Source organism: Ascaphus truei, chromosome 4 (assembly GCF_040206685.1).
Source record: "Ascaphus truei isolate aAscTru1 chromosome 4, aAscTru1.hap1, whole genome shotgun sequence".
Taxonomy (NCBI): domain Eukaryota; kingdom Metazoa; phylum Chordata; class Amphibia; order Anura; family Ascaphidae; genus Ascaphus; species Ascaphus truei.
The window spans coordinates 312,550,817-312,577,921 of record NC_134486.1 but is presented as its reverse complement, the minus strand read 5'-3'; the positions used below and the strand labels follow the sequence as shown (position 1 = coordinate 312,577,921).

At 42.4% G+C, this 27,105-nt stretch overlaps 1 protein-coding gene and 1 long non-coding RNA gene across 2 annotated transcripts in view; one reads left to right on the top strand and one right to left on the bottom strand.

Moving 5' to 3' along the window:
• Positions 1 to 21,391, top strand: part of C4H6orf163 (chromosome 4 C6orf163 homolog) — a 37,001-nt gene extending 15,610 nt beyond the window's left edge. The window contains exons 4-6 of the mRNA XM_075594682.1: positions 9,837 to 9,956; positions 19,962 to 20,164; positions 20,912 to 21,391. Coding sequence (XP_075450797.1) covers positions 9,837 to 9,956; positions 19,962 to 20,164; positions 20,912 to 21,359 — 771 coding nt within the window. The 3' untranslated portion in view covers positions 21,360 to 21,391. The remainder of the gene's footprint in view (positions 1 to 9,836; positions 9,957 to 19,961; positions 20,165 to 20,911) is intronic.
• Positions 1 to 27,105, bottom strand: part of LOC142493599 (uncharacterized) — a 48,250-nt gene that overhangs the window by 19,505 nt on the left and 1,640 nt on the right. Inside the window, exon 2 of the long non-coding RNA XR_012801147.1 lies at positions 22,387 to 22,536. This is a non-coding gene — a long non-coding RNA (uncharacterized LOC142493599). The remainder of the gene's footprint in view (positions 1 to 22,386; positions 22,537 to 27,105) is intronic.

Sequence of the window (27,105 nt, the reverse complement as noted above, 5' to 3'; positions counted from 1 at the left end):
GCGCGGGGACTTAGAAAATATTTCCATTTTGGCCCGTGCGTATTGCGCATGCGCAGGGACTTAGAAATAATTTCATTCAGGCCCGTGTGTATTGCGCATGCGCGGTGACTTAGAAATTCTTGGCGATTTCTGCCCGTTCGTATAGCGCATGCGCAGGGACTTAGAAAATATTTCTGTTTTGGCCCGTGCGTATTGCGCATGCGCGGGGACGTAGAAATAATTTCATTGAGGCCCGTGCGTATTGCGCATGCGCGGGGACTTAGAAAATCTTGGCGATTTCTGCCCGTTCGTATTGCGCATGCGCGGGGACCTAAAAATTGTTCCATTCAGGCCCATGCGTATTGCGCTTTGACACTTTGGTTATAACCACGAGGGCTTTAAAGATCAGGATGCAGGAACACCATAGATTAATTACAAAAAGAGATTTACAGCATCCTGTATGTAAGCATTTCTCTGAATGTAGAGAGGGGGGTCCTGAGAACTTTTCATTTATTGGTACACTGGCGACACACTTTATTCGAGCTCGGCTAGTCCCACGAATTCGGGTATACCCGGGTGTATTGAGGTTTGTGACTGTTTTCTGCCCGAGTGCACTGAGGTATTTTCCAGGCAGGGATTGAAGCATTTTATTCCCGCTGGCTGCAATACTGCACAGTATATATATATATACTGCATTACAATTCATGAATTTATGCCATCTGGTAGACACGCGAAGCATTGCAGCCTATTAAATCCTAATCATTATCATTTAACAGATCAGCCGCCCGTCAGCCAGGCATGAACCCAGGCTGGGAAGGCAATCGCAACGGGGCTTGTCAGAGGTGAGGAGCGGCGCATTCCAGGTATCTGCCAGGTACATACTGGGTATTTGCTCGAATAAAGTGTGTCGGTGCAGTATAGAAAAAATTGTGAAAAAGGAGAGAGGTGGTGATATGGTAAAATTCTTTGACTGTAGGGAATCATACTGGATTTTCACTCTGCAGACTCGGTTCCCTGACGGGATAAATATAGAATGGAAAATTAACCATTTTCTTAGATAGATTGTGTCTTACCAATGTATAAGGTAGATTGTTTCTCATTTTATCAATGCATAGATAATTATCATTTTCTTTTATTATGCACACTATAAGATACATAATGAGATTTATTGCCAATCTTTGATTTTCCAATCTCCGGGTGTGGATAGAATGTATGTTTTATGAGGACTGTTTATAAGTCTTGATACTTAATCTTTGACATGTTATAACAATATTAATGATAAATGGATTATGAGTCCTTGAGAGTTTTAAGAAATGGAAATGTATATGCATGTATCTCCATATACCATGGAAGATACACTATCTCTTGTTTCCTCTTCTCTCTTTTTATATCTTTTTCTTTATCTCTCTTTATTATTATTGTTATTATTATTATTTATTATTTATTTTTTGTTCATATATTCTTTTCATTCTCATTCTTTTTCTTCTTTATTCTTTCTTCTTTCTTTGTTTTTCTTGCGGTCACTATTATGGTCTATACATATAGTGAAAATCAGTGAATGACCATATGTGTCTCTCTTTTTTTGTCCTAAAAATAATCTTAATTGCATCAGTGTATGTATATATACGCTTTTTTCTGGTTTAAACATCAACAATTTGTCTTATAAGAACATTACATAATGAGTTACACTAGGTTATATTGAATCATGTATCATCAACAGTAGTGTGTCTTTCACATTCAGGTAGAGTACATACGTAGGTTATATACAGGCATACCCCGCTTTAAGTACACTCACTTTAAGTACACTCGCGAGTAAGTACATATCGCCCAATAGGCAAACGGCAGTTCACGCATGCGCCTGTCATCACGTCCTGAACAGCAATACCGGCTCCCTACCTGTACTGAAGCTGTGCGCAAGCGGGGAGACTATAGAGCCTTTTACACATGCGTTATTTACATCAGTTATGCACGTATATAACGATTGCAGTACAGTACATGCATCAATAAGTGGGAAAAAGGTAGTGCTTCACTTTAAGTACATTTTCGCTTTACATACATGCTCCGGTCCCATTGCGTACGTTAATGCGGGGTATGCCTGTATGTTCTTTATATATATTCCTTTTTAATAACCATTTTTAATTTTTGTGTCATTGGTAATGAGTTTTAATATGTTTTAGGCAGCTACTGCTAGGTTTCTTCTTTTTGTTATTATAATTGGGGCTCTCACTGTGGGGGGGTGCGCGCGCAATTCCTTCCTCTCTCCCTTCAGACCATTGTGTCTGTATTGGTGTAGCGTGAGGGTGCGCGCGCCTACCAGCAGGGGAGGTCCTTAGTTGCGTCCCTCATCTTCTGCGCATGCGCGTGGTGACATATGGGAGGGAGGTCCTCTGCGGAGGATGATCGTGACGCCTGTCAACATCGTGTGAGTATTCATCTCCAAATGCTGTGGGGTCATTTGACCATTTAGGCGGGGATTCTCTCCTCCCCTTGGGCACCATTGCGCATGTGGATGATGTGGTAGCGCATTGGATGATTACGGAATGTGACGTCATTATGTTTGGCGCCAAATCAGCAGTCAGCTGTATTTAAACAGGCTGTGTACTATGATGTGAAACTTCTTGATAAAGTGCATAGCCTGCACGAAACGCGTAGAAGGGCTCCTACCCTCGATTTTATGTGTTCCCAATAAAGTAACTATTTTTTGTCAGACCTGCCTCTCTCTCATGTTGTGCGCTGCACACACTTGCTTTGGATCGTTTGGACTTCGGAAACAGCTGCACGCATAAGGAAGACTGCTGGGGGTTTATGTGAGTACTCACCCAATGAGGAGGGGATGGGTAATTACTTGCCCATCCCCTACCTTCAGGGTTCAATAGAGCCTTCTCTCATGAGGTTTAGGGTGTGACAGGAATTATTGTTCAATTGTCAATACCCAGCGTGTTCTCCCTTGTTATGAATGGACTCTATTTAAGGAATGTAGGACCAGGCATTTGAGCATCACTTTATCTCTACATGGAGCAGACCTGCAAATGGTTGGAATCTTACAGAAAAGAAAGTTTTCAAACAGCAGTAGCTACTGCAAAAACAAGGATTAATGATATTTAAATGGAATCAGTATTCAAAGTGACAAGATGGCACAAAAGAAAACAAATGTTTGCATATGAAGCTGAAGATGAGCAGATTATAGATGCACAGGATGCATGTTGCATACATTATTTGAACCAGATTGTTGACACAGCGATTGGATCTATGGACAGCCGCTTTGAGCAACTAAAAACGTATCAGGAATTATTTTGTTGCCAATATATATTTTATAAGTTGCAAAAGTCAAATTTACTGAAGTGCAGTATATATCTGGAAATAATTCTCACAGAGGATGAAAATGAGGATCTTGATGGCTTAATGTTGCAAAAGAACAGGAAGCTTTGAACCTATCATTACAACACCGCTTTACAAAGATCCAGTTAAGGTCTTGCAATTTCATACAAAAAACAAGTGACATACAGACTTGCCCAATATGTACATTGCTCTCTGAATTCTTCTGACTGTTCCTGTCACAAGCATCTGGGGAAAAAGAGTTTTTCTTGGCTAAAACTTATAAAAACATACATACAGTCAATGATACTTCATGAACGGGTCAGCAATTTGGCTATCTTGTTGATTGAGAAAGACTTTGCTAGCGAATTGGACTATAGCGTCCGTATGCCGATTTTGCATCAAGTAAAGCTCGCAAGATTTGCTTCTAACATTAACCTACAGTATAATGTCGACAACGTAGGATCAAACTTTCAAGTTTTCTACTTGACAGTTTAAACAAATTTTATGTTATTACTTAATTAATTTGTTGGCCATTTTAAACCAAATTTTTGGTAAAAAAAAAATATGCACACAATTATTTTTCATTACCGATAGTTGGGGGGTGGGATGACTGGAATATGTAACCCCTGGACTGGGTCTGACTTAAACTATAACAGAGAGGGTGCCTCTTACCTTCTCAGAGTGTCTCCCTGACTGTAGCATCGCGTTATTATGGCAACCCGACGTCACGTGACGCTGCAGGAGGAGGGACGCTCTTCAAGGAATCGCGTGGGATGGCAGGTAAGTACTACCACCTGAGGGGCCCCGCTTCCACTGTGTCGCCTTGGGCCCCACAATGGCTAAGGCCGACCCTGTGCTCTAATTGTAATACTGAATTGCTTTAAAATTCCCAGTATGGACAGGACCGTAGGAGCGGTTCACATGCTACTCTGTTGTGATCTTCACTACCAGTGACAGGACATTTGTTTTCAGCTTGTCTTCTGCTCCTCACTGCTCTGCTAAGACTGAATGCTGGCAAGAGGGTCACCTAATTCACAAGTGCCTTCATTCATAAATATTAGTCAAAAAGGCTTTCTGAAAATAAGTGAAGACTTGATCCACTTTTCCTTCTTGTGTGCAATATATTAAGCATACAACAAAAGACAGAAAAGCCTAAAGCTACATCCAATATGACAAAAATACACAGTGAAATACTTATATATTCTCTTGGAAAAGGGTCATTTAGTTAAACCCTTTGGCCAACGCGTTATAAGCCCGCAAGCCACATCAAGGCATGACCATTAGCAGGTCCGAACACTACCTGATTAAAATTCTCATTTATCTCTATTTGGAGGGAGAATGACAACATTGGATCTGTCCAAACCCAGTAACATGAAAAAGACCTGCTAACTTATAAAATGGGGAGGGGCGAGCTTAAACCCTGGGGGGAGGGGCCAACAGCCTCCAAACAGTTGAGACCAGCTGGAAAAAAGTTAATAAACACACAGAATCCCAGAAAACTCAAGAAACCCCAAAACATACCACATTATATATATATATATATATATATATATATATATATATATATATATATGTATATAAGTGTCAAAAGGAGTACTACCGAGCGTGAGCAAAATGTATACAGCAAAAGACAGAAAAGCCCAATGCTACATCCAATATGACAGAAAAACACAGTGGAATACTTATATATTTTCTTGAAAAGGGGTCATTTAGTTAAAACCTCTGGCCAAAGCGTTAACTTTCTAAGTTAGCAGGTCTTTATTTTAAATCAGATAAAAGATGCATCTCAGAATCGAGGAAATAGGGTAATGAATAAATTTGTATTTTGTCCAGGTTTGTCACTTTAAAAATATGCTCACCATACCTCAGTAGGTAGGGTGCCAGGGTGTATTCTCTCTAGGCTGTGATAAGTCCCCAGCTTCTTTGAGCGCTGGACCTCAATTTTCCACATCATCACATACTGTTCCTTCATTTCACTGCTGATTGAGTAGAATGGTTTTTTTTGGCAGGTTGTTGATCTGTGTGTGGTGTTGTTCTGGGAATGAGATGACAAGTTGCTTGATGGCACAGGATTTAGTGAGGAGCTCCAGGTTTTTAATTGCTGTGTAGCGGTAATACTGTGGATGGCTGTTGTTTAAGTGATCCCAGTATTTCAGTGCTCTCTTCTGTACAGTGAGCAGTAGAGGAAAGTGGCGCAGCTGAGCCCGGCATGCATTGTTTGATGTATTCCTGTGTATTTGGAGAAGGTGTTTGCAGACTTCTTGATGCAGTATTGCGGTTGGGCTGCTATCCCATTTTGTAAGGTGTGGGTATGTCACAGGACCCCACACCTCACTGGCATACAGAAGGATGGATTTGATGATGCTGTTTCTGACAATGCCGTATATATCTTTTTTTAATAAAAGACACATCTATTGTGGTAAGAATCATTTTCTTTTTTATTTTGTGTCCCTTTTATTGACGTCCCCCATTTTGAATTTTACCAATCCTTAATAGTGGAGAAAGATAATTTATTTTTAATAAAAAATAACAAATAATGACTGAAAACAGAGAAAGTAATGTGCTTAAAAAGCACATGACCCCAGAGGAATCAGTCAGTGGAGAAAGACTACCAGGGTCTGTTAGATATATAGCAGCAGTAAGAGGTAATGCACAAGCTCTCCAATTTTTTGGCATAGACCATATACCCGCTGGTCCACAGAAAGGAAACTTGGACAAAATGCAGAGGGAATGCAGGTGGATTCACACCTAGATGTGGACGAATTCGCCCAAATCCATATCCTGGATTTTCTCGCATTTTCCCCCAAAATAAGTTTTGTGGTGGAAAATCCGCAAACAGATTTGGTCAGCTTTAATCCGCATGAATTCATCAAAAAACACCATTGGATAAAACCCGTAACGGATTTGCAGAATCCAATCCGCGGATTCAGCAATCAGATTGCTGAATCCGTAGATTAGATTCTACAAATCCGTCCATGGGTTGCGGAATCCACGGAGTGTATTGTTGATAATAATAAAAAATCCGCGAAACGTGAATCGCCCTTTTTGAGATTGTTCCGCTGAAAATCGCGGACCGCAGGAAGCAGCCGATTCTGCTGTGGATGCATGTTTGCGAAAAAACTTCACCGATCTCTATTCACACCATGCTCACCCTAAAGCCGAGAGGTTTAAAATAAGGTTCCTTTTTTTTTCTCCTTCCTGTAATCATAAGATTGCCAAATCTCGACTCACTGTGGATATTTCATATTTCATAAAACTTTCCACCTATTAGTCATATCACCTAGATAAAAATTGCAGGTATTTCCTCTCCAGATCTCCTATGCTCTGAGTCAGTTTATCTACATGTAACAATTTATATTTCATTAGGTCAATTACCATGCAATGTGATCTGAGTATACTATCAGTTCTTACTGTTATTTACCAGGAGGGGTTAATAACTGTAGATCCCCACACACTCTCATTCTCCTCCCACCAGAGAGGAGGGCAGACTTATCCCTTGAGAAAGCGTGTGTTCATGCGAAATGCGCGTTGGGTTTATTCTGACATCATAGGTCGGTGCCACCAGCCCTAGAGACAGTCATTTATGGAGTGGGAGTCTCCGGGAAGGTACTGCAGTGTTCTGTTTCCCCATTCACACTTTCAGTGAAGTCGGTTACTCAGTAAATACAAAGAATGAGCAGACAGCTCTGAGTACCTTTTGGAGACATCCTTCTAAGGCCTCGTCCAGGCTGAGAGCGACATACTTCTAAGGCCTCATCCAGGCTCAGAGCTTGCTCGCGAGCACACGATCAAAACAATGAAAGTAAATTGCAGGGTCCATGCGGCGCGCGTGAGCGTGGGGAGGCGCGATGGTTGCACAGACAAATATTTTTGTGTTTGTCGTGCTTGCCCTGGTCATGTGCGTGGTTCAGCCAATGAGGGCGAACCGCTCACGTGACATCACAGGCACGCCCCCCTCCACGCGCAACTAGCTGGCCAGGAATCGCCCGGGCAACATGAGCGCCTGATGTCACGGCGCTCGAGTGCCAGCAAGCGCGCTCTCACCCTTAGCAAGGCCTAAGACTGAGCCCACCACTTAGAAGCAGTTGTTCTGAATAGGGACCCTCATTTCTATCTTTATCTCAATCTGTACTCTATCTATACTAACACCAAGAATACGGTCTAATCATTTTGAGGAGTAGCAGCAGCATACTAACACTAACCTACATACTAACATACTAACATTCAAATGACCTCATGATAAGATGTGTGTCAGAATGTAAACTGTTACTGTGTCTCACTGATTAGTCAGAAGGAGCTACTGTATCAGACACTGCCCTATACATATATATCTAGGTCAACCAAAATAGGATACTTACTTACTGGCAACATGTCATTATGTATCTTCTGAATATTCCTAGTAAAAATTACTGACAAAATGTTGCAACTACAGAAATGTATCAACCTATCCAACATACTTGAAATCTATAGCTAGCCAAATTTCAGCTTCACTAAATAAGCTTGTTGTATAGCAACTCGTTACAAATGTTATTTGGAGAGTTGCAGCTAGCTCATTTTGAATGTTTAATGTAATAAGCTAGCTAGATACTGTAGCAATCCGTTTCTGGTACTAACATTGTTGCATCTTTGTAAACATCCCAGGTAGGCATATCAGTTGGATGTCAATGGTATACAGCTGGAAACTGAATTTAACACAAATATAGCAAATGGTTCATGAGCACTCTAGACCAGGGGTGCGCAAACTGGGGGGCGTGAGATTTTCTGGGGGGGGGGGTTACAGAGGCCCTGCGCTTTCCCGAATGTATTTAAATTAAATGCATTCAAATCACGCAAGGCCTCTGTAACTTTCCAGCGACGCGTCGCCATGGCAACCCTGCATCAAACGACGCTGCGGGGTCATGCGATGTCGCATTGCCATGGCAACGTGATGTCACATGGCACCAGAACTTAGCAGGGGGGGAGGATGCGAGGAAGGGGTGAGAGCTTTCAGGGGGGCGCAGGGAGAAGAGTTTGCGCACCCCTGCTCTAGACTGTCTGGAGTTATAGACATGAACTAACCTGATGTCCCTCTGGTGAGTAAATGTATAGACAAACAGACCCTTGCAGAATTCCTTCATGGACTGATTCCTCCGGGCTGTTGTGCTTTTTAAGACTATTTCACATTTTCTGCTTTCACTCTTTATTTTTTGTTACTTGCTGAAAGTACCCGGCATTACTCGGGAATTATAAGAATCCACAAAATACTGAGTTTTAGAAATGGATAATTTCCTTTTTTAGTTTCTTAATGTGAAATCCCTTGCCAAAACAACAACTCCACCCATAATAGTTTAATTGCTTCTGACTTTCTGAAGTGTTCGATCGAGAACCTCTTATGCGTGCTTGCGGGACATTGTACTCTCATCCCAAACTATGATGTCGCACTCTTGAAGAACTTTGGCTGCTTCTGTATTTTTGATAATGTTGCAAAACGGATTTCAGAATGACAAAGATTAAGTGGTAGCCTGAGGGTTGTGTGATGGGATCATGTGATTTGTGATGTCATCAGTTATGTCATTGCTGGTGTAATTTGTGATGTAATTTGTGAATTGTATCCAAGCATAGACAAAAACATGCTCCTTGATCTCAGGAACCACCATGCAAACTTTGGTTACGATATTAGAAGAGATGTCCAAATGCACAGCAATTAGACAAACAACTTTCCAAAATATATAGTAGATAGATTTCAAATTATTTATCTTTCTCCACTATCAAGGACTGGTCAAATTTGAACTTCGCAACATCAATAAAAGGGACATGAAATAAAAGAGACATAATATTATTATTATTATTACCAGAATAGATTTGTATATTTTATTAAAGATATATATTTATAAATAAATTGATATATTTACTCATGTAATAGCAAATCCAGCTATATGAAGGGTGTTAATATTACAGTACATTTTGTGATATATCATATGGCTATCTTCGTGTTCCATATTACTACAAACAAATACCAACATGTTTGAAATAAGTGTGTTTTGCTTAATTTGTGAAATGAAATGTATAGTTGTTTTAAAAATTAGATTTGTGATTCTAAGTACAGCCCTAAAAGGTCTCTTCCCTCTCCCTCCCTTTTTTATTTTCAGATGCTCCAATATGCAGCAGAGCAGTTCCAGATATAAAAGAAAGAGTGCATGTGATAAAGAGGCTCATTGCTTACCCCTTATGTGATGTTCCTTTAGTTTTTTTTCCAAAGTAAAGCTCACATGCTTTCTTGTCTGTGTTCAGAAGTGTTCCAGACAGTAGCAATGTCACTGCCTTGAACCAGGTGCAGATATCCCTGTAACCTTAGGCAAGTCACTTTATTTCCATGTGTCTGTCACCAATATCAGATTGTAAGCTCTTTGGGACACAGACTTCACTTCACTGCTGTGTAAGAAAGATATATGATATAAAAGCTCACCTTCAGTCTCATTCAAAGTAAAAAAAAAAAAAAAAAAGTGTGTTACTTGATTGTGGCTACAATTGTATAACACAATATCCGGTACCTTCTTAAGGTAGAGCTACAGAAAGAGGAAGCCGAGAAAAAAGTTCTTGAACAGGCAAAAGTTGAACAGAAGCATTTGCTTAGTGAAGCAGAAAGAGAAGCAGGAAAAGAATCGGAGTATGCTATTCAGGTTTGGAAAATATATTTCTTTTTTTCTGAAGGTAGCCTACTGAAACTTACATTGATGCTCTTCTGTGTAAGGCTTGCGGGCAGGGTCGCGCTGAGCCGCGCTCACGCTTGGCAGTGAGCCCCTGCACCCGCAATGAGAGCAGCTTTAGCAGTGGCTCGCACACGCTTCCACAGGCGTGCGGAAGCGTAGCCGACAATCACATTTTAGTTTACGCGCGCAGGGCAGGTCACGTGAGAGGTTCGCCCAATGAGGGCGAACCAACTCCGTGACGTCACTGGCCCGCCCCCCCGACACGCCCCCGGACGGCGCGCAAACTAAGGCCAGGGAAAGCACCCGCTTTCCCTCAGCCTCAGCGCGCCTCCGCACGGCTGAAGTCACTATGGACTCGGTCTTAGATGTACAGTGCTGCAACATATCAAATACATATTGAGTTCACCAGGTCAGAGCTAATGGGTGGTTATCCCAGCAGGGAAGTTGTTCAAACAATAAGGTCCTACAAGAAAATAACTTTTTCTTAGGCGTGTTACACACAGAGTATTTTGCTTTGCTTTTTTCCCTCTTTGTGGACTTCCAGAGATTAAATTTGATTCTATTTCTTGTTTCTTAACCTTGCTTACAGTTTCACATTAAAATTGAATGTCAAGAAGAGCAGTTTCCCCAGGAACAATCTATTGATAACATTAAAAGGATATTATGATTGTTTATTTGTAAAAGCACCAACATATTCTGCAGCATGGTGCAATGGGTGTTACAGAGACTGGGTGCTGGGGGTGAGTCTGATGGTAGGGAATTCCAGAGAAAGGGGGCAGCACGGGAGAATTCTTGTAGGCGGGAGTGAGAGCAGGTAATAAGGCAGGAGGAAAGGCAGATGCCATTGACAGAATGTAGGGGGCATTTAGGGATATATTTGGGGATGAGGCTGAGATGTAAGGAGGAGCAGCATTGTTGAGAGCTTTATAAATCAGAACTAGGGTTTTACATTTGATTGCAAAGGATATGGGAAGCCAGAGTAGGGATTTGCTTAGTGGCGCAGTAGAAGTGGAGCAGTGAGTGAGATAGATGAGTGTGGCAGCAGAATTTTGGATGGATTGGACTTGGGACAGGCAGACAAGGGGAATGCCAGCTAGGAGAGGGTTGCAGTGCATAATGGATAAGAAAAAAAGCATATCCACTTGATATTTTGGAGGTGGAGATGGTAGGACTTAGTGAGGGAGTGACTATGAGGAATGAAGGAGAGGGGAGAATCAAAGATGACCCCCTAGGCAGTGGGCTTATGATGTTGGCGAGATTGTGGTATTATTTACAGTGAGGGAGAGTTTGTGGGTAGTGGGTAAAGAGTATTACTACTTTTTTGAACATGTTAAGCTTCAGATAATGGTGCGAGATCCAGGAGGAGGTTGTGGAGAAGCAGTTGGTGACAAGGGACAAGAGAGGGGGAGAGGTCAGGGGAGGAGAGGTAAATTTGGGCATCATCGGCAGAGATGATACTGCAATCCAAAAGATTGTTAGCTCACCAAAAGAAGGGGTATAGAGGGAGAATAGCAGAAGGCCAAGGACAGAGCTTTGTGGGACCCCAACAGAAACAAGGATTGTAGAAGAGGAGACACCAGAGAAGGGGGTGAGATCTCAGTAAAGTCAGAGAGATCCAGGAGAATTAGTAAGGAGAAGTGACTCTTAGACTTAGTTGTGGAGCGGAGGAGATGTGAGGTAATATAATCCCGGGGGCAAGTTGTAGGGAGGAGCACGGAGACCTCATCCTCAGTCACAGCCAGAGGAAATATAGCTGACGGTGGATGTAGGTATTAAGAGGTGATGATCAGAAAGAGGGAAGGGCCATGTTAGAGGAGTTGGAGACTAAGCAGAAGCGAGACAAAAACAGGTGAAGGGAGTGTCCATTGCAGAGAGTAGGAGAGGTTGTCCACTGGGAGAGACCATAGGAGGAGATTAAGGAAAGAAAATGGTAGCTCAAGTGGCATTAGGATTGTCGACAAGTATGTTAAAGTCTCCAAGGATAAAAGCATGAGCGCCAGAAGAGAGTAAATGAGGAAGCCAGGCGGCAAAAAAATCAGGTGGTTAGTCTATGGGGCGAAAGATGACAGCAACCTGGAGAGAAAGGAGAGAAAAGAGATGGACAGCATGGATTTTGAGGGATGGGGATGAGAGAGAGGGAAAGGCGTATATGATGTGAAATGTACAGCATGGGGAAAGTAGTATGCCAACTCCTCTGCCCTGTCTATTCCCTGGTCTGGGGTTGTGGCTAAGGGAGAGACCCCTATAAGAGAGTGCAGCAGGAGTGGGGATGTCTAAGGGGGTTGTTAGAAAAGCCTCCACTCGATATAATAAGCAGGAAATTTGGTACAGTTCAAAAATCAGCAATCTTTATTATTCTTTCTTCAATCAGCTTTCATGTAGCAAGGATACATATTATAAGATACATCTGCATGGCTTCTATATCTAAGAAGGTAGCTTATTAGATGCTTCTATTCGATGTAACAGGCATCTTAAGATGGTAGAAGGTAGTAACGTTTTATTAACATTTACACCGTTCTTATACACGCAGAACAAAGAGACATTAATCACTCACTGGTCTTAAGCTACAGTAACTAGACTAAATTACATACTTGTTCCTCCCGAAACTAAAACACACTGATTTCTCAGGAAGATAAAGTACTAAGAAAAATATATCAGAGCTAGGACATATCAGACAAGAATTCTAGGGAGTGTTTAGATAACTAGACAAACCCAGGAACAGCTATAAAACAAGGGACACACCTTTCAGAATATAAATGATAGCATAGATAATGTATGGGAAACCAGGAAAGGAATCTTATCACTAAAAATGTCCTGTTTCAAGCTGCCCTAAAATCCTTCATGAGAAAATCAACATATAAGGAAACATTTTAATCCATTGTGTGCTGAATATATATATATATATTGCTGTATTATTGTTGAATAAGTCATGGATTGCTGTACGTTTATTGAAGACAGATCATGCATTCCAAGAGGAAAGGGAAAGTGAGAAGTGTAATGATTAGCAGTGTGTGGTACTGGATGGGTATCAATGGCACTAAACACACAGAATGGTAGATAAATAAATTAAATATACAACCAGATGTGATGGAGAGAAGATCTCAGCCGGCGTGAATCAAACATGAAAAAAGAAAAAGAAATACATAGTGTAATACTGTTAGGACACTAAAAAAAAAAAAAAAAAAAAAAAAAAAATGGCAATGTTGCTGAACCACACACTAGACTAAAAAAGATGTATTTAATATAATATAAAAACATACAGTACAATTAAGCACAAATGGACAAAGTGAAGGACCCAATCGATATCTAGCTGAATTGCCCGCTTACCGAAGCCAGGATGTTAAACCGCAGTGGATAATTTAGAGAGTATCCCCTCTCATAGTGGCTGGCACAGCTCCCAGATGGATTATCAGTTGGCGCCGCGTGTAGATGTTTGGTGATGGAGGACGCGTTCATCCACGCTGTAGTAGGGGCAGGAAATCACTGTCTGTTGGTAAAGCAGTATGGGCATGCGCAGAGGCGCCCATCACAGTGTGGATGGTGCCTCCAAATCCCCTGCTTCTCGCGGTCGCGTATACTCCAAAGGCGGCAAATTCATAAGGTGCTTTTGGTCACAAAGCCACACGGCAGGGCTGGCAATGGGTAACGGTAGCTGATGGCAACGCAGGGATAACGGGGACCACCCAACGCGTTTCGGAAGCTGCTGCCTCCTTCCTCAGGGGTAAATTGAATAAAGAAGTCCCTGTGTGTCCGTTTTTTTATAGATGAAATTTAAAGGTACATGTACCATAATAGAGTCCCGGTCATGCACAGTAGTGCAAATTCAATACTGCTGCATATATCAGCAACATCACGAATAAATGCATAAAAACAATTGGTTAGCAGACAAACAATTAAAAACATTTGTACACATAAAAACATGAAAACATAAAGACATATAAACATCTAATCCAAGATCATTATAATGATTCAAATCATCAATATGGATATTAACATTAAAGGTTTAAAGATTTTAAGATAGACAGCATGCAATATATGATGTTAAGTAAACATTGACAATAGCCCAATTGATGGTCAGTGGTGAATATAAGTGTTAGAGGCCACATGTATTGGATGAGATGTACTGTCTAGGTGATAAATAATGATATGCTACATTAATGTTGCAAATAAACCTACAATGGCTACATATGTGTGGCTTACCTGGTGTAATATTAAAATAAAAAGTGTAGAAAAAAATATAGAGAAAAAGATGTCAAAGAATATTGACAAAAAATTATGGTAACTTGGTATCTTGACATATAAACCAATAATTGTCAAGAACCATACGTGATTAGTCATTGGTGATTAGTGTATGCATAAGGTGACTAATAGGTGTGGTGAATATTTAAATTTAAATAAATATAGTGAAAATATACATACTGTAAAGTGTAACTATATAGTATATTTAATAAAGTGTAATAATGTTTATTTGTCCAACAAAAATGGTTTAAGGTCAAAATCAACATTGAGGCCTTGTGGAGCCAAAGTACAGAGTTCGTAAATCCAAAAGGATTCACGTCTCCCTAATTGCATTGTGATGTTTCCTCCACGCCAATTTGGTGTAACAGCTTCTATGGCCGTACATTTCAAACCTACGGGGCTTCTACCATGCACCTGGAGAAAATGATTCGAAACGCTGTGAGTAATTAGACCTTTTTTGATATTGTAAATGTGTTCTTAAAAGCGGCGTTTGATGGGCCTAGATGTCATACCCACATACTGCAGACCGCAAGGACACTCAAGGAGATAGATCACATTTATACTATTACAATTAATTAACTGTTTGATGTTGTATATTTTTGTTGTAATTGTGGATTTAAACGTAACATTTCTAGTGCTGAATTTGCAGGCTGTACAGGAAATACAAGGGAAATACCCATTTATTGTTTTATTAGTACGAATCTTTTGACGAGTTAAAGGACAACTAGGAGCTAATTCTGGTAGATCTTTTACCCCTAAATCCTAAAATAATATTCACTAAAGCTCGGAATATAGGCCAAGAATTAGCTCCTAGTTGTCCTTTAACTCGTCAAAAGATTCGTACTAATAAAACAATAAATGGGTATTTTCCTTGTATTTCCTGTACAGCCTGCAAATTCAGCACTAGAAATGTTACGTTTAAATCCACAATTACAACAAAAATATACAACATCAAACAGTTAATTAATTGTAATAGTATAAATGTGATCTATCTCCTTGAGTGTCCTTGCGGTCTGCAGTATGTGGGTATGACATCTAGGCCCATCAAACGCCGCTTTTATGAACACATTTACAACATCAAAAAAGGTCTAATTACTCACAGCGTTTCGAATCATTTTCTCCAGGTGCATGGTAGAAGCCCCGTAGGTTTGAAATGTACGGCCATAGAAGCTGTTACACCAAATTGGCGTGGAGTAAACATCACAATGCAATTAGGGAGACGTGAATCCTTTTGGATTTACGAACTCTGTACTTTGGCTCCACAAGGCCTCAATGTTGATTTTGACCTTAAACCATTTTTGTTGGACAAATAAACATTATTACACTTTATTAAATATACTATATAGTTACACTTTACAGTATGTATATTTTCACTATATTTATTTAAATTTAAATATTCACCACACCTATTAGTCACCTTATGCATACACTAATCACCAATGACTAATCACGTATGGTTCTTGACACTTATTGGTTTATATGTCAAGATACCAAGTTACCATAATTTTTTGTCAATATTCTTTGACATCTTTTTCTCTATATTTTTTTCTACACTTTTTATTTTAATATTACACCAGGTAAGCCACACATATGTAGCCATTGTAGGTTTATTTGCAACATTAATGTAGCATATCATTATTTATCACCTAGACAGTACATCTCATCCAATACATGTTGCCTCTAACACTTATATTCACCACTGACCATCAATTGGGCTATTGTCAATGTTTACTTAACATCATATATTGCATGCTGTCTATCTTAAAATCTTTAAACCTTTAATGTTAATATCCATATTGATGATTTGAATCGTTATAATGATCTTGGATTAGATGTTTATATGTCTTTGTTTTCATGTTTTTATGTGTACAAATGTGTTTAATTGTTTGTCTGCTAACCAATTGTTTTTATGCATTTATTCGTGATGTTGCTGATATATGCGGCAGTATTGAATTTGCACTACTGCGCATGACCGGGACTCTATTATGGTACATGTACCTTTAAATTTCACCTATAAAAAAACGGACACACAGGGACTTCTTTATTCAATTTACCCCTGAGGAAGGAGGCAGCAGCTTCCGAAACGCGTTGGGTGGTCCCCGTTATCCCTGCGTTGCCATCAGCTACCGTTACCCATTGCCAGCCCTGCCGTGTGGCTTTGTGACCAAAAGCACCTTTTGAATTTGCCGCCTTTGGAGTATACGCGACCGCGAGAAGCAGGGGATTTGGAGGCACCATCCACACTGTGACGGGCGCCTCTGCGCATGCCCGTACTGCTTTACCAACAGACAGTGATTTCCTGCCCCTGCTACAGCGTGGATGAACGCGTCCTCCATCACCAAACATCTACACGCGGCGCCTACTGATAATCCATCTGGGAGCTGTGCCAGCCACTATGAGAGGGGATACTCTCTAAATTATCCACTGCGGTTTAACATCCTGGCTTCGGTAAGCGGGCAATTCGGCTAGATATCGATTGGGTCCTTCACTTTGTCCATTTGTGCTTAATTGTACTGTATGTTTTTATATTATATTAAATACATCTTTTTTAGTCTAGTGTGTGGTTCAGCAACATTGCCATTTTTTTGTTTGTTTGTTTTTTTAGTGTCCTAACAGTATTACACTATGTATTTCTTTTTCTTTTTTCATGTTTGATTCACGCCGGCTGAGATCTTCTCTCCATCACATCTGGTTGTATATTTAATTTATTTATCTACCATTCTGTGTGTTTAGCGCCATTGATACCCATCCAGTACCATTACTATTGTCTGACTAGGGGTCAGAGGTGTATCTAGGCTGCTACACTTTTTATGTACATTCTATTTATTTTTAGAGCATATGTTTTGATAAATATTACTGTTAGCGCTACCTATTGTTTTTTATTGATTAGCAGTGTGTGGTAAAAAGAAGACTGTGGGGTAGGGTGTGGGACGGGAATGGATTGGTATGTGGATAGGGCCAGAATTAGGGGACATGTCACCAGAGTAGGAGTAATAGTAGGGAGAGAGAGAGAGGGGGAGTTTCTGGATTTTTTGAAGGATGGGGATGTGATGTGTGAAGCAGATGGAGTAGATGGCTGCAAAATAAGGAAGATGACAGTAATGAATGGGAAATTAGGAACGAGGGTTTAGAGGAGAACGTGTGGGAGCCAGGGGAGGGAGACAAGTGCAAGCGAGAGAAAATAGGTATACGAATCTGTAGTGCTTCCAGTTCGGGATGTTGGCAGGTGCAGTGTAGAAACAGCAGTGAGCGGCTTCCATCCTTTGGCTGCCACTAAATGCGTGCCGCCTTAGGCAGGGTCTTGAGAGAGAGACGGGAGATGCGATTTAGCTGTGCTGGGATTCTGCTGTACCATCCACAGGGCAATAAACCTGCTAGCGGAGAGAATGATGGGGTTTTTTGAACGCTAAAATTTTTGGCGATTCATTATTTTATCGCCCGTTTATTGACACTTACAGAATCGTACTAGGCATTTTGGGTGGTAAGTGCTCGATAAGTGGCTTATGAGCGCTTAGTACATAGGCCCCATGTCTTCTTTATTAAGTAAACATTAAAAACTGCATACAAAATCAGCAACAGAACATGATACATCAGGTCAGGAAAAAAAAGGACTAGCGCCTCGTGAACAGGAAGTGCTGTGCTAGCGCCTCTTCTACTATTCTCCGTTATGGTTATCAGGATCATATTACAGATAGTTATGCTGGTCTGATGCATGCAATACTAAAACAAACCAAAATCAAAATGCATTTATCAGGTATTTTCGCCCATTTTTCCCCCCTCAATTTGAAAATTGAATTGTAAACCCAATGGGGTTTTATTTCCATCAAGCAAATGTAACCCATGTCTCTCCCCCCCCTTTGGGAGAAGGACTGAATTAGTATCTTAGTGTGGTGCTGAGGCATACCTGCTGGTTCAGGAGAGCCGAGTAGCCGCGGTGGTAAGGGGCAACAGGACAGGCTTTTGGGTGGTCTCTGGGTTCTTACTCCTTGGTTCAGCGCCTCCAGCTGTGATGGGCTCCTAGGATGTAGGATGTCAAATCACTCGCAGCAGTCCCTACCCCTCCTGTCCAGGATTTGACACCCAGGCAGAGGTATGGTGAACAAGTAAGTTTATTGGACATGCTGCAGCAGCTCTTCATACAGCATAGTCCTTGAAGTCCAAGATCCCAGGACTTCCGGATGGTGCTTGCCCGATAGTATGGAGCCTTGAGTTTTAGTGGTCCTCAGGCCCTTAGGCCTGAGGTGGGCCAGCTCATCCACGCCATTGGAGAAGCTGACAGCCCATGCTCTCAAATTGGATGGCAGAGCAAGACTGCTCTAACTTTGAAACACTCACTAGTTAGCTTCACCGATAGGCTTACACAGGCCATGAGTCACCACCTTACTTCCATTACTTGCAAGTGGGCAGAAAGGGGGGTCAATGGCCCATAGATTAACCCATGAAAGCCCTGAACTTACTAGGGAGTTACATCACAGATACACTGTGGGGGAAAGAGAGGTATTATGGGACATACCATGTTACACAAATAAAAAAAAAGCAAATTTTTATTACATTAGCATACCCTAAAGCAAGACTGCACAACTTGTAAAGCGAGAAGGGCCGAACTGCTCCAAGGAAAAAAAATTTGGGCCGCACGGGTAAAAATCATCATCATCTCTCCTCCAGCACCTCTCATCATCATCATCCTCATATCTCCCCCAGAACCCCTCACTATCAACCTTTGCGATACTCCCCATCTATCTCTCATACCCCCATCTCTCCTCCTCACCCACACACATAATACCCCCCCTGCACCTCACATCATTCTCCCCCCCATGCACCTCACATCATTCTCCCCCCCTGCACCTCACATCATTCTGTACCCTGCACCACATCATTCTGCCCCCTGCACCACATCATTCTGCCCCCTGCACATCACTCTCCCCCCCTGAACATCACTCTCCCCCCCTGCACATCACTCTCCCCCCCTGCACATCACTCTCCCCCCCTGCACATCACTCTCCCCCACTGCACATCACTCTCCCCCCCTGCACCTCACCCCCCTGTACCTCACATCACCCCCCTGCACATGTCCCCCCTGCACATCACCCCCCCCCTGCACATCACCCCCCCCCTGCACATCACCCCCCCCCCCTGCACATCACCCCCCCCCTGCACATCACATCAGCCCCTGCACCTCCCCTCACCTCAGATCACGGCGGCCGGAAGTGCCACACTGCAAGAGTGTGCAGTCTTGAGAGCGGACTGGGGAGGAGGAGGGGGAGAGTGGGCTTGGCTCGCAGGGAGAGGGGGCTCGGCTCGCGGGGGGAGGGAGAGCGGATTCGGGGGAGGAGGAAGAGCGGACTCGGGGGAGGAGGGAGAGCGGGCTCGGGGGAGGAGGGAGAGCGGATTCGGGGGAGGAGGAAGAGCGGACTCGGGGGAGGAGGGAGAGCGGGCTCGGGGGAGGAGGGAGAGCGGACTCGGGGAGGAGGGAGAGCGGACTCGGGGGAGGGAGAGCGGACTCGGGGGGAGGAGGAGGAGGGGGGGAAAGCCGCCGCGGGCCGCACAGTGAGTGCCAGCAGGCCACATGCGGCCCGCGGGCCGCGTGTTGTGCAGGCCTGCTAAAGTGAAATGACTATAAAAAGAAAATGGAGCTGTATAATCCCCAAATGAATGTAAAAGTGTTTGTTAACACTAATTGATAACAGTATTTCCTCCCCATTTCCTGCTTTTAACACCTTCCTCTTATTACGGAAGGAAGCAGTGGATAAAACCAAGTCAGAAATGTGCGAGCACCTGGAATGGGAGCTAAAGAAGGCATATGAGCATGCCGAGCAGAAGCTGGCCGACGGAATTCAGCAGACTCTGCGGAGGTGCAGCGAAGAAAAGAGTGTCGCTATAGAACAAGTTAAGCAACAGGAGAGGAACATAGCTTATGAAGCACAGCTCTGCATGGAAAAGTAAGACTTTGCTGCTATTTAAAGGAAATGGAGATGCACACCGCTGAAATTCAAAGTCCACGGGTACAGGATATATTTATATAAATACCAGAATTTGTTTCAGGAATGCCACATTGCTGTCAATGTTCCAGGGCTAAAATGTGTGACATTTGGCGGATTTGAAACAATGATGACATTTTCATGAAGTTATGCAGGCCATAAAGATGGCATATCCATGTCTATCTGCATGTTTTCCACAAGTCACCCAAACCTGTTTTATTCTCCCATTATCATGTCAGGCAGTGGTTTAGCTGCAGCCTAGGATTCTGGATAGTGACAAATTAGCACCTAGTGGGCCTATTTTTTTCCTAGTGGCACTTATGTATTAAATGAGATTATTTTAACAAACCAATATTAAGTGGAAATATAGTGGTCAATGATCATAGCTTTCAATGTTACCAGGACCAGTAAACTACTCGAACTTTGAACTGCATTGTTGGTGCTTTATTTCCACAAGCTCTCTTTTTCATTTTACTTTTAATGGTATATGCATGTGTCAGTCCCCCTGTAAAATAAAGAAAAATGTATTTGTTCAAATAATTCAGTGGTGCAATGAGGATTTTGAGGGGGGGGGGGGGAATGATTGGGAATAAAGAAACAGCTGGTCACATGCACTAAATGAATGTGGTTGAAGTACTGTACCAATTACTAATGTCTCCTGAATATGTGAACAGCTAACCAAGTTATTAATGATTTAATTATTTATAGGGCATTTATTCAACAGAATCAAGAAGTCTTAAAACTGGCTGCTAAGGAACATTTGAAGAATATGCAGCAGTTAAAAGAAGAAAATCATCTAGAATTAGTTATTGCAGTTGCAGATGCTCACAGACAGGAGCAGAAAAAAACGCAAGAAATGCTCCAGGAACAGGAGCTCAAGCATCAGGCACAGATGGAAGCGGTGAAGATACAACTAACCAGGGCTGAAACCTGCCTCACGGAAATAATGGCGAAACTGGGATCCGTGGCATCGTTCAAAGAGGAGCTAGAGGCAGAGTTAGAGGAGACCAGACAAGCGTTTCAAAAGTTCATTAACCTAACATTTCCAAAGTTAGCCCCTGGACAGGCAGATTTTATCTTGCCATTCAGAAGAAAGAGGCAAGAAGCTGATGATAAACAAGAGACTGCAGAGACATCATTTGAAAAGCAGGTCTAAGACTTTGTAACTTAATAAAGGATGAATGAAGATCTTTTTGATGCGTTATCTATGTTTAGGCGGACTCAATATTAGAGGAAGAGGAAGACCTTTTTTTGCAATAAATATTTGGCATATGATACACTTATTTATCCATCCAACCGTCAAGTTGAGAATGTACAGTATTATATTGAAACAAAAAATGAGATTGATAGATATCCATCTATATCTATACCAGTGTTTCCAAACCCCAGTCCTCAGGGAACCCCAACAGGTCAGGTCTTGAGGATATCCCTGCTCCAGCACAGGTGGCTCAGTCAAAATGACTGAGCCGCTGATTGACCCACCTGTGCTGGAGCAGGGATGTCCTTAAGACCTGACCTGTTGGGGTTCCATGAGGACTGGAGTTGGGAAACACTGATCCACACACACACACACACACACACACACACACACACGTATCCAACCACTTGCCTGGGAAAATATTGAGGCTATCTCACAGTAGACGCTGCAACATTTCTGTGAGATTTCTGCAGCCAGATTAATGGCCCATCGGATTAAGGCGGTGGCCCCGCTGGCGCTGACCGCGCTCATGCTTCGGAGCGGTGACGTCACCAGCTCTCCAAGCATGAGCGCCGGGTGTCCTTGCTATTTCGCAAGTGCACGTGGGGGGGGGGCGTAGCGGGCAAGTTGAGCGCGCTGGAAAGTTAAAAAAAAAATTGTTTACTCAAGCGCCAAGCTAACTAAAAGCGGCAAGCACCGCGCACTCAGCACGGCCAGCGCCAGCGGAGCCGCAGCCTAACACAGCAGGGGACACTGCAGTCCCATTCGCTGTGTTAATCCAATGGGCCATTAGTCTGGCTGCAGAAATCTCACAGAAATGTTGCAGCGTTACTGTGAGATAGCCTCAGATTTTCCATGGCAAGTGGTTGGATCCTGATGGCTGCATATATTTATATGTATATGTATCTAAAGATATCTGCAACAAGGCTGATGTCTGCAAACCAACAGCGCCCCCTGGTTGTAGCTCCTGTGTAGTGCCACTCACCTGCCTCCATGCGGAACTCAGGCCGGGTTAGAAACACTTTGCTGGCAGAGATGTTCAGGGACAGGTTACTGAAGCGCACAGAGCAGACCAAGTGATCCAAGGGAGTCAGCACAGCACTAATGACATCCACCTGGATGGGACTGCAGGGTCCTGATGAGACAGGGAGAAAAGTTTAAGGTTACACTGAAAAAGATCTGTTCCCTGCCACAAGTAAAAAAATAAAATAATAATTATATATATATATATATATATATTCAAATAACGGGGGGAAAAAGGGGAAGGTGGGGAAAAACCTCGCATCTACTTTTGCAATATTAATGCCACCATAAGCCAATAAATAACTTTACATCAGTAAGAATTGGCGGTGCTCACGGGTTGTAAATAGTATGAGTAAAAAGAGAAAAAAGTAACCCGTATGGGAGCACTCAGGTATGCAGATTAACATATAGTATTTTATTTATTTGACACAGTGCAAAAAAAAAATAGATTAGTAAACAGTACATGATTAAAAACACTTAAAAAAGGCTAGGACCCCTGTCACGGGTACTACCCATAAACACATGTGGGCAAAACTAGGGAATGACTCAAATTGTCAACCCTTAACATGAAAATGGATAGTGACTCAAGAGACACTTGGATAGATCAGAATAAATCACAACAGGTTAATGGGTTCACAGGCACCTATACAAAGCTAAAGATAATGCGTACTAAACACCAATGAAGTGACTAGTCAAAATATAAATGACAATCTCAAACCATCATTAATCTGCTTGAGCATACAATTATGTAACCAATACCAACAGCACAAATTAATCACTTGAAGGAAAAAGGTGACATGATGGGATAAAGTCACTAGATGTGTAGAACAATGAAGTGTGTGAATAGCGGGGGTGCTAGGCAGGACCCCTGACAGATGTTCACGTAACTATGCTACCCAGCACTGGTGCAACTAATCTCTGGACTGTGACACTCTATTTTTTCATCATGGATACTGACAACACACACAAGGTTATCTAATAGGTGTTCATTAGGCAATTTTCCATACATGCTATTCACACACTTCATTGTTCTACACATCTAGTGACTTTATCCCATCATGTCACCTTTTTCCTTCAAGTGATTAATTTAATTTAATTAATTAATTTAATTCACACTGTGACGCGTCAGCCGCCAGGGGATGCAAGAGAATTGAGATCCCGAGCGGCGACGCGTCACGTTTTGTGGCTGTGAACCAATCAGCACCGGTCTGGAGCTGTCAGAGCTTCCGGGGGGGGGGGGGGGGGCGGGGAAGTGTATGTGTGTATGGATGTGTATATATATATATATATACAGTGGTCGACAAATCACCAAAAAATCTACTCGCCACCAAGTACCATATGTGTGCTGCTTGGGCCAATAGGAGCTCGCCACGATGTTAAATCCACCCGCCCGGGGCGTGCAAATGTATAGGTTTGTCGAACACTGTGTATATATATATATATATATATATATATACACATATATATATATATATATATATATATATATATATATATATATACATATACATATACATATATATATATATATACATATACATATACATACATGTATATATATATATATATATATATATATATATATATATATATATATATATATGTGTATATATATATATATATATATATTGTGTGGTGTGTGTTTCTAATTACAGCCCCTCTGATTTATTTTCCCTTTTTGCTGCCCTTGTCCCCCCCTTCCCCCGATTCCCGCGGCTGCTGCCCGCTCAGGCAGGGAAGTGGGAGCGGGGTCAGTCGGTTGTTTGGGCTCCCCCCCTCTGCCTCTAATCCTTGTGGCTGCTGCCCAGGCGGGAGGTAAGCGGTGGGGGGGGTGAGCGGGGTTGACCCCATACATGCCCGCTCTGGGCGGATTGAGCGTGCGGGGGGGAGGGGGAAGCTGGGGAGAGACTGGCGCGCACGCTGTCCCCCAGCCCCCGATCCCCCTGGGGGAGCTGTGAAGGTGCCAGCTTGTGGGTGCGCGGGGTTCCCGCATGGCGCCGCCTCCCCCTCCTGCCCCCGGTTCCTCGTCGGTTGAAGGAGAGGGGTGGGAGGGTTTGCGAACACGCGTTTCCTCCCCCAACCCCACGTCATGGCCACGCCCCCCCCCACGTCAGAAATAGTCAGCTGCAGACAGCAGATCGCGGTGCAGTGACTTTCACGCTCCGCCTGTTTGCAGTGCGGGCGCGCTGTCTGAGGCAGCGGGGCCTTAGCCTAAGGCTATCAGTTTATGTTGTGTTTTGTAACCACTAACCTCAAAATCGCAACCTTAAATCTAAAGTCTAAGTCTAATAGAATTGCTGCGTATATATAGTTCACAGGCTGCATCACTTCGGGCTCCTGATACTATGTATATGCAGCAATTCTATTAGACTTAGGGCCTCATGCAGAGAGCAGCGCTGGGAAAAATTGGAGATGTTAATAAATTGAACTTTTATTGGTGTGATTTTATCTCCATATGCAGAAAGGTCCGAAAACTGCATTTAAAATCCTGTCTGCATATGGAGAGTTGCAACCGGCGAGATGTGCGCTGGTGAAACATGTTTGAAAAAAAGCGCGTTTTTTTTGTGTATTTTCCCTCTCGCCGGTGCGCTCCAGCTTCCTGCCAACTTTTTTTGGCGGAGGTAATTGTAGAATTTCTCTCCATGTTATTGGCGCGAACAGCCACTAGATGGCGATCGCGCCTTTCTGAATAGGGACATTTTTACAACTGGCGAGATTTAGGTTCTCGCCAGTCGGCCGGAGAGTTTCACAAAAAAAAAAAAATGGCGCTTTTTTTTAAACTCTCCAGTACCTGCCTTTCTACAGGCATTTTTCTCCAAAAAATGCCGCTATTCACCTTACCGCTGCTCTCTTCATAGGCCCCTTAGACTTTAGATTTAAGGTTGTGATTCACTGCAGAATAAATGAATCCATCCAGCAGCACCCCTTCCCACCCACAATATCACCAAACCTGTAATTGTACAAACGTCTACTCAGTTACGTTATTTTTAAGAATCACTATTATTAACATTGTCAACATTGAATTCATTAACTGCAGAAGTTGCTGCACTACCTGTCATTTGGGTTTTCCCCCACCTTATTGACATGGAGCTACCCATTGCTTTAAATTCTCTTTATTGTTGCTTTATTCTTAGGCCCGTTCTATAGTGCCGGGCATGCGCTACGCCGTGCGCGCGCGGAATTTTAGTTGGCTGACAGTCAGCCTTTCTATAATGGTGCTGCGCGCACACACGGCAAGGAGAGTAGAACCGGCCGACAGGGGGAAAGAAGAAAAAAAGAAAGACATCGCGCTGCTAGCACCGCTGAAAATTTAAGTATATGAGTGTATATGTGTGTGTATGAGTGTATATGTGTGTGTATGAGTGTATATGTGTGTGTATGTGTATTTATGTACGACGTATTAAAAAAAATGATTTCAGGTTTTATTTATTTATTTTAAAACACACACACACATACATACATACACATATAAACAAATATATAAACATACATATACATACACATGCATACACATACACACAGTCGCGCACAGTATATACACAAAACACAACACTATCAGATGTGTGAGATCTTTCAACTTCTCTGCACCCGTATACAGCTGAACCAATCAGAACGCGCGCAGCAACCTCACGTGACCTCAACGCGTTTCGCATATATGTGCTTCGTCAGTGAGAACATACAGAGGTTGCTGGTAAGTTATATAGCCCCTTTGGTCCAATCAAATGCAGTTGCATTGTGATCGTACCTGATTTGTTAAGGAGTCACAGCTTTTAAACATTGATTCGAAAATACATTCCGCCGGTGCATTCCCTGATAGCATTGAACTGAGATTAAAGCACATTGTATTTTTTATAATGAATTGGTTGTGATGAGCTGTGGCTCCTTTCCAAATCTGGTAAGGTTGTGGCGCGCGTTCTGATTGGCTGAGCTGCGTACCGGTGCACAGAAGTTTAAAGATCTCGCACAGCTGATGGTGTTCGTGGTCCGGATCATTGTTACATCACCTGTTAGCCGTGTATCCTGATCTCCCAGCTTGCGCTTTCCATTTCCCACTTTGCACATACATCAGTTTTGCTGTGTACCTATTGTATTTTATGTTTGTGTTTTTACATGCTGTCCTTTAGAGGCCTTTTTTAATTAATAAAAACATTTTTTTGCAAATGTTTCCTCAGTGCGCTTTTTGCTTTCGTTCATTATTTGTCACTGTGAGTTCCGCATTGAGAGCTCGCACTATTAGGCTATGTCCCCGCTAGCGCTGAGCTGGTGGCACTTGCGGCGGTTACTTATATATATAGATATATAGACACACACAGAAATGATGCCGCAGTCAAACCAGCTCCCAAAAAGTCAGGTATATCCCCAAGCCAGATGTAGGGGTTAACAAAAACCTATGGCTGTGCTAACGACCCAAACTACAATATAAGCACAAAAAGGAAAAAGGGGTCTAATGAAAGCACTCAAAAATGTAGTGGAAATAATAAAATGGATTTTATTAGCAACACACGATGATTAAAACATATAAACCACACCCAACCACATACCAAAAGAAAACTGCTGATCGAAAAAATATAATGAATAAAGCAAAATAAACACATACGTTTAACCAATTATATCATACATTGAAAGTCTGAGGATGTAACAATACAAATCCAGGGGGGAAATATTTTCCCCTGGAGATGCA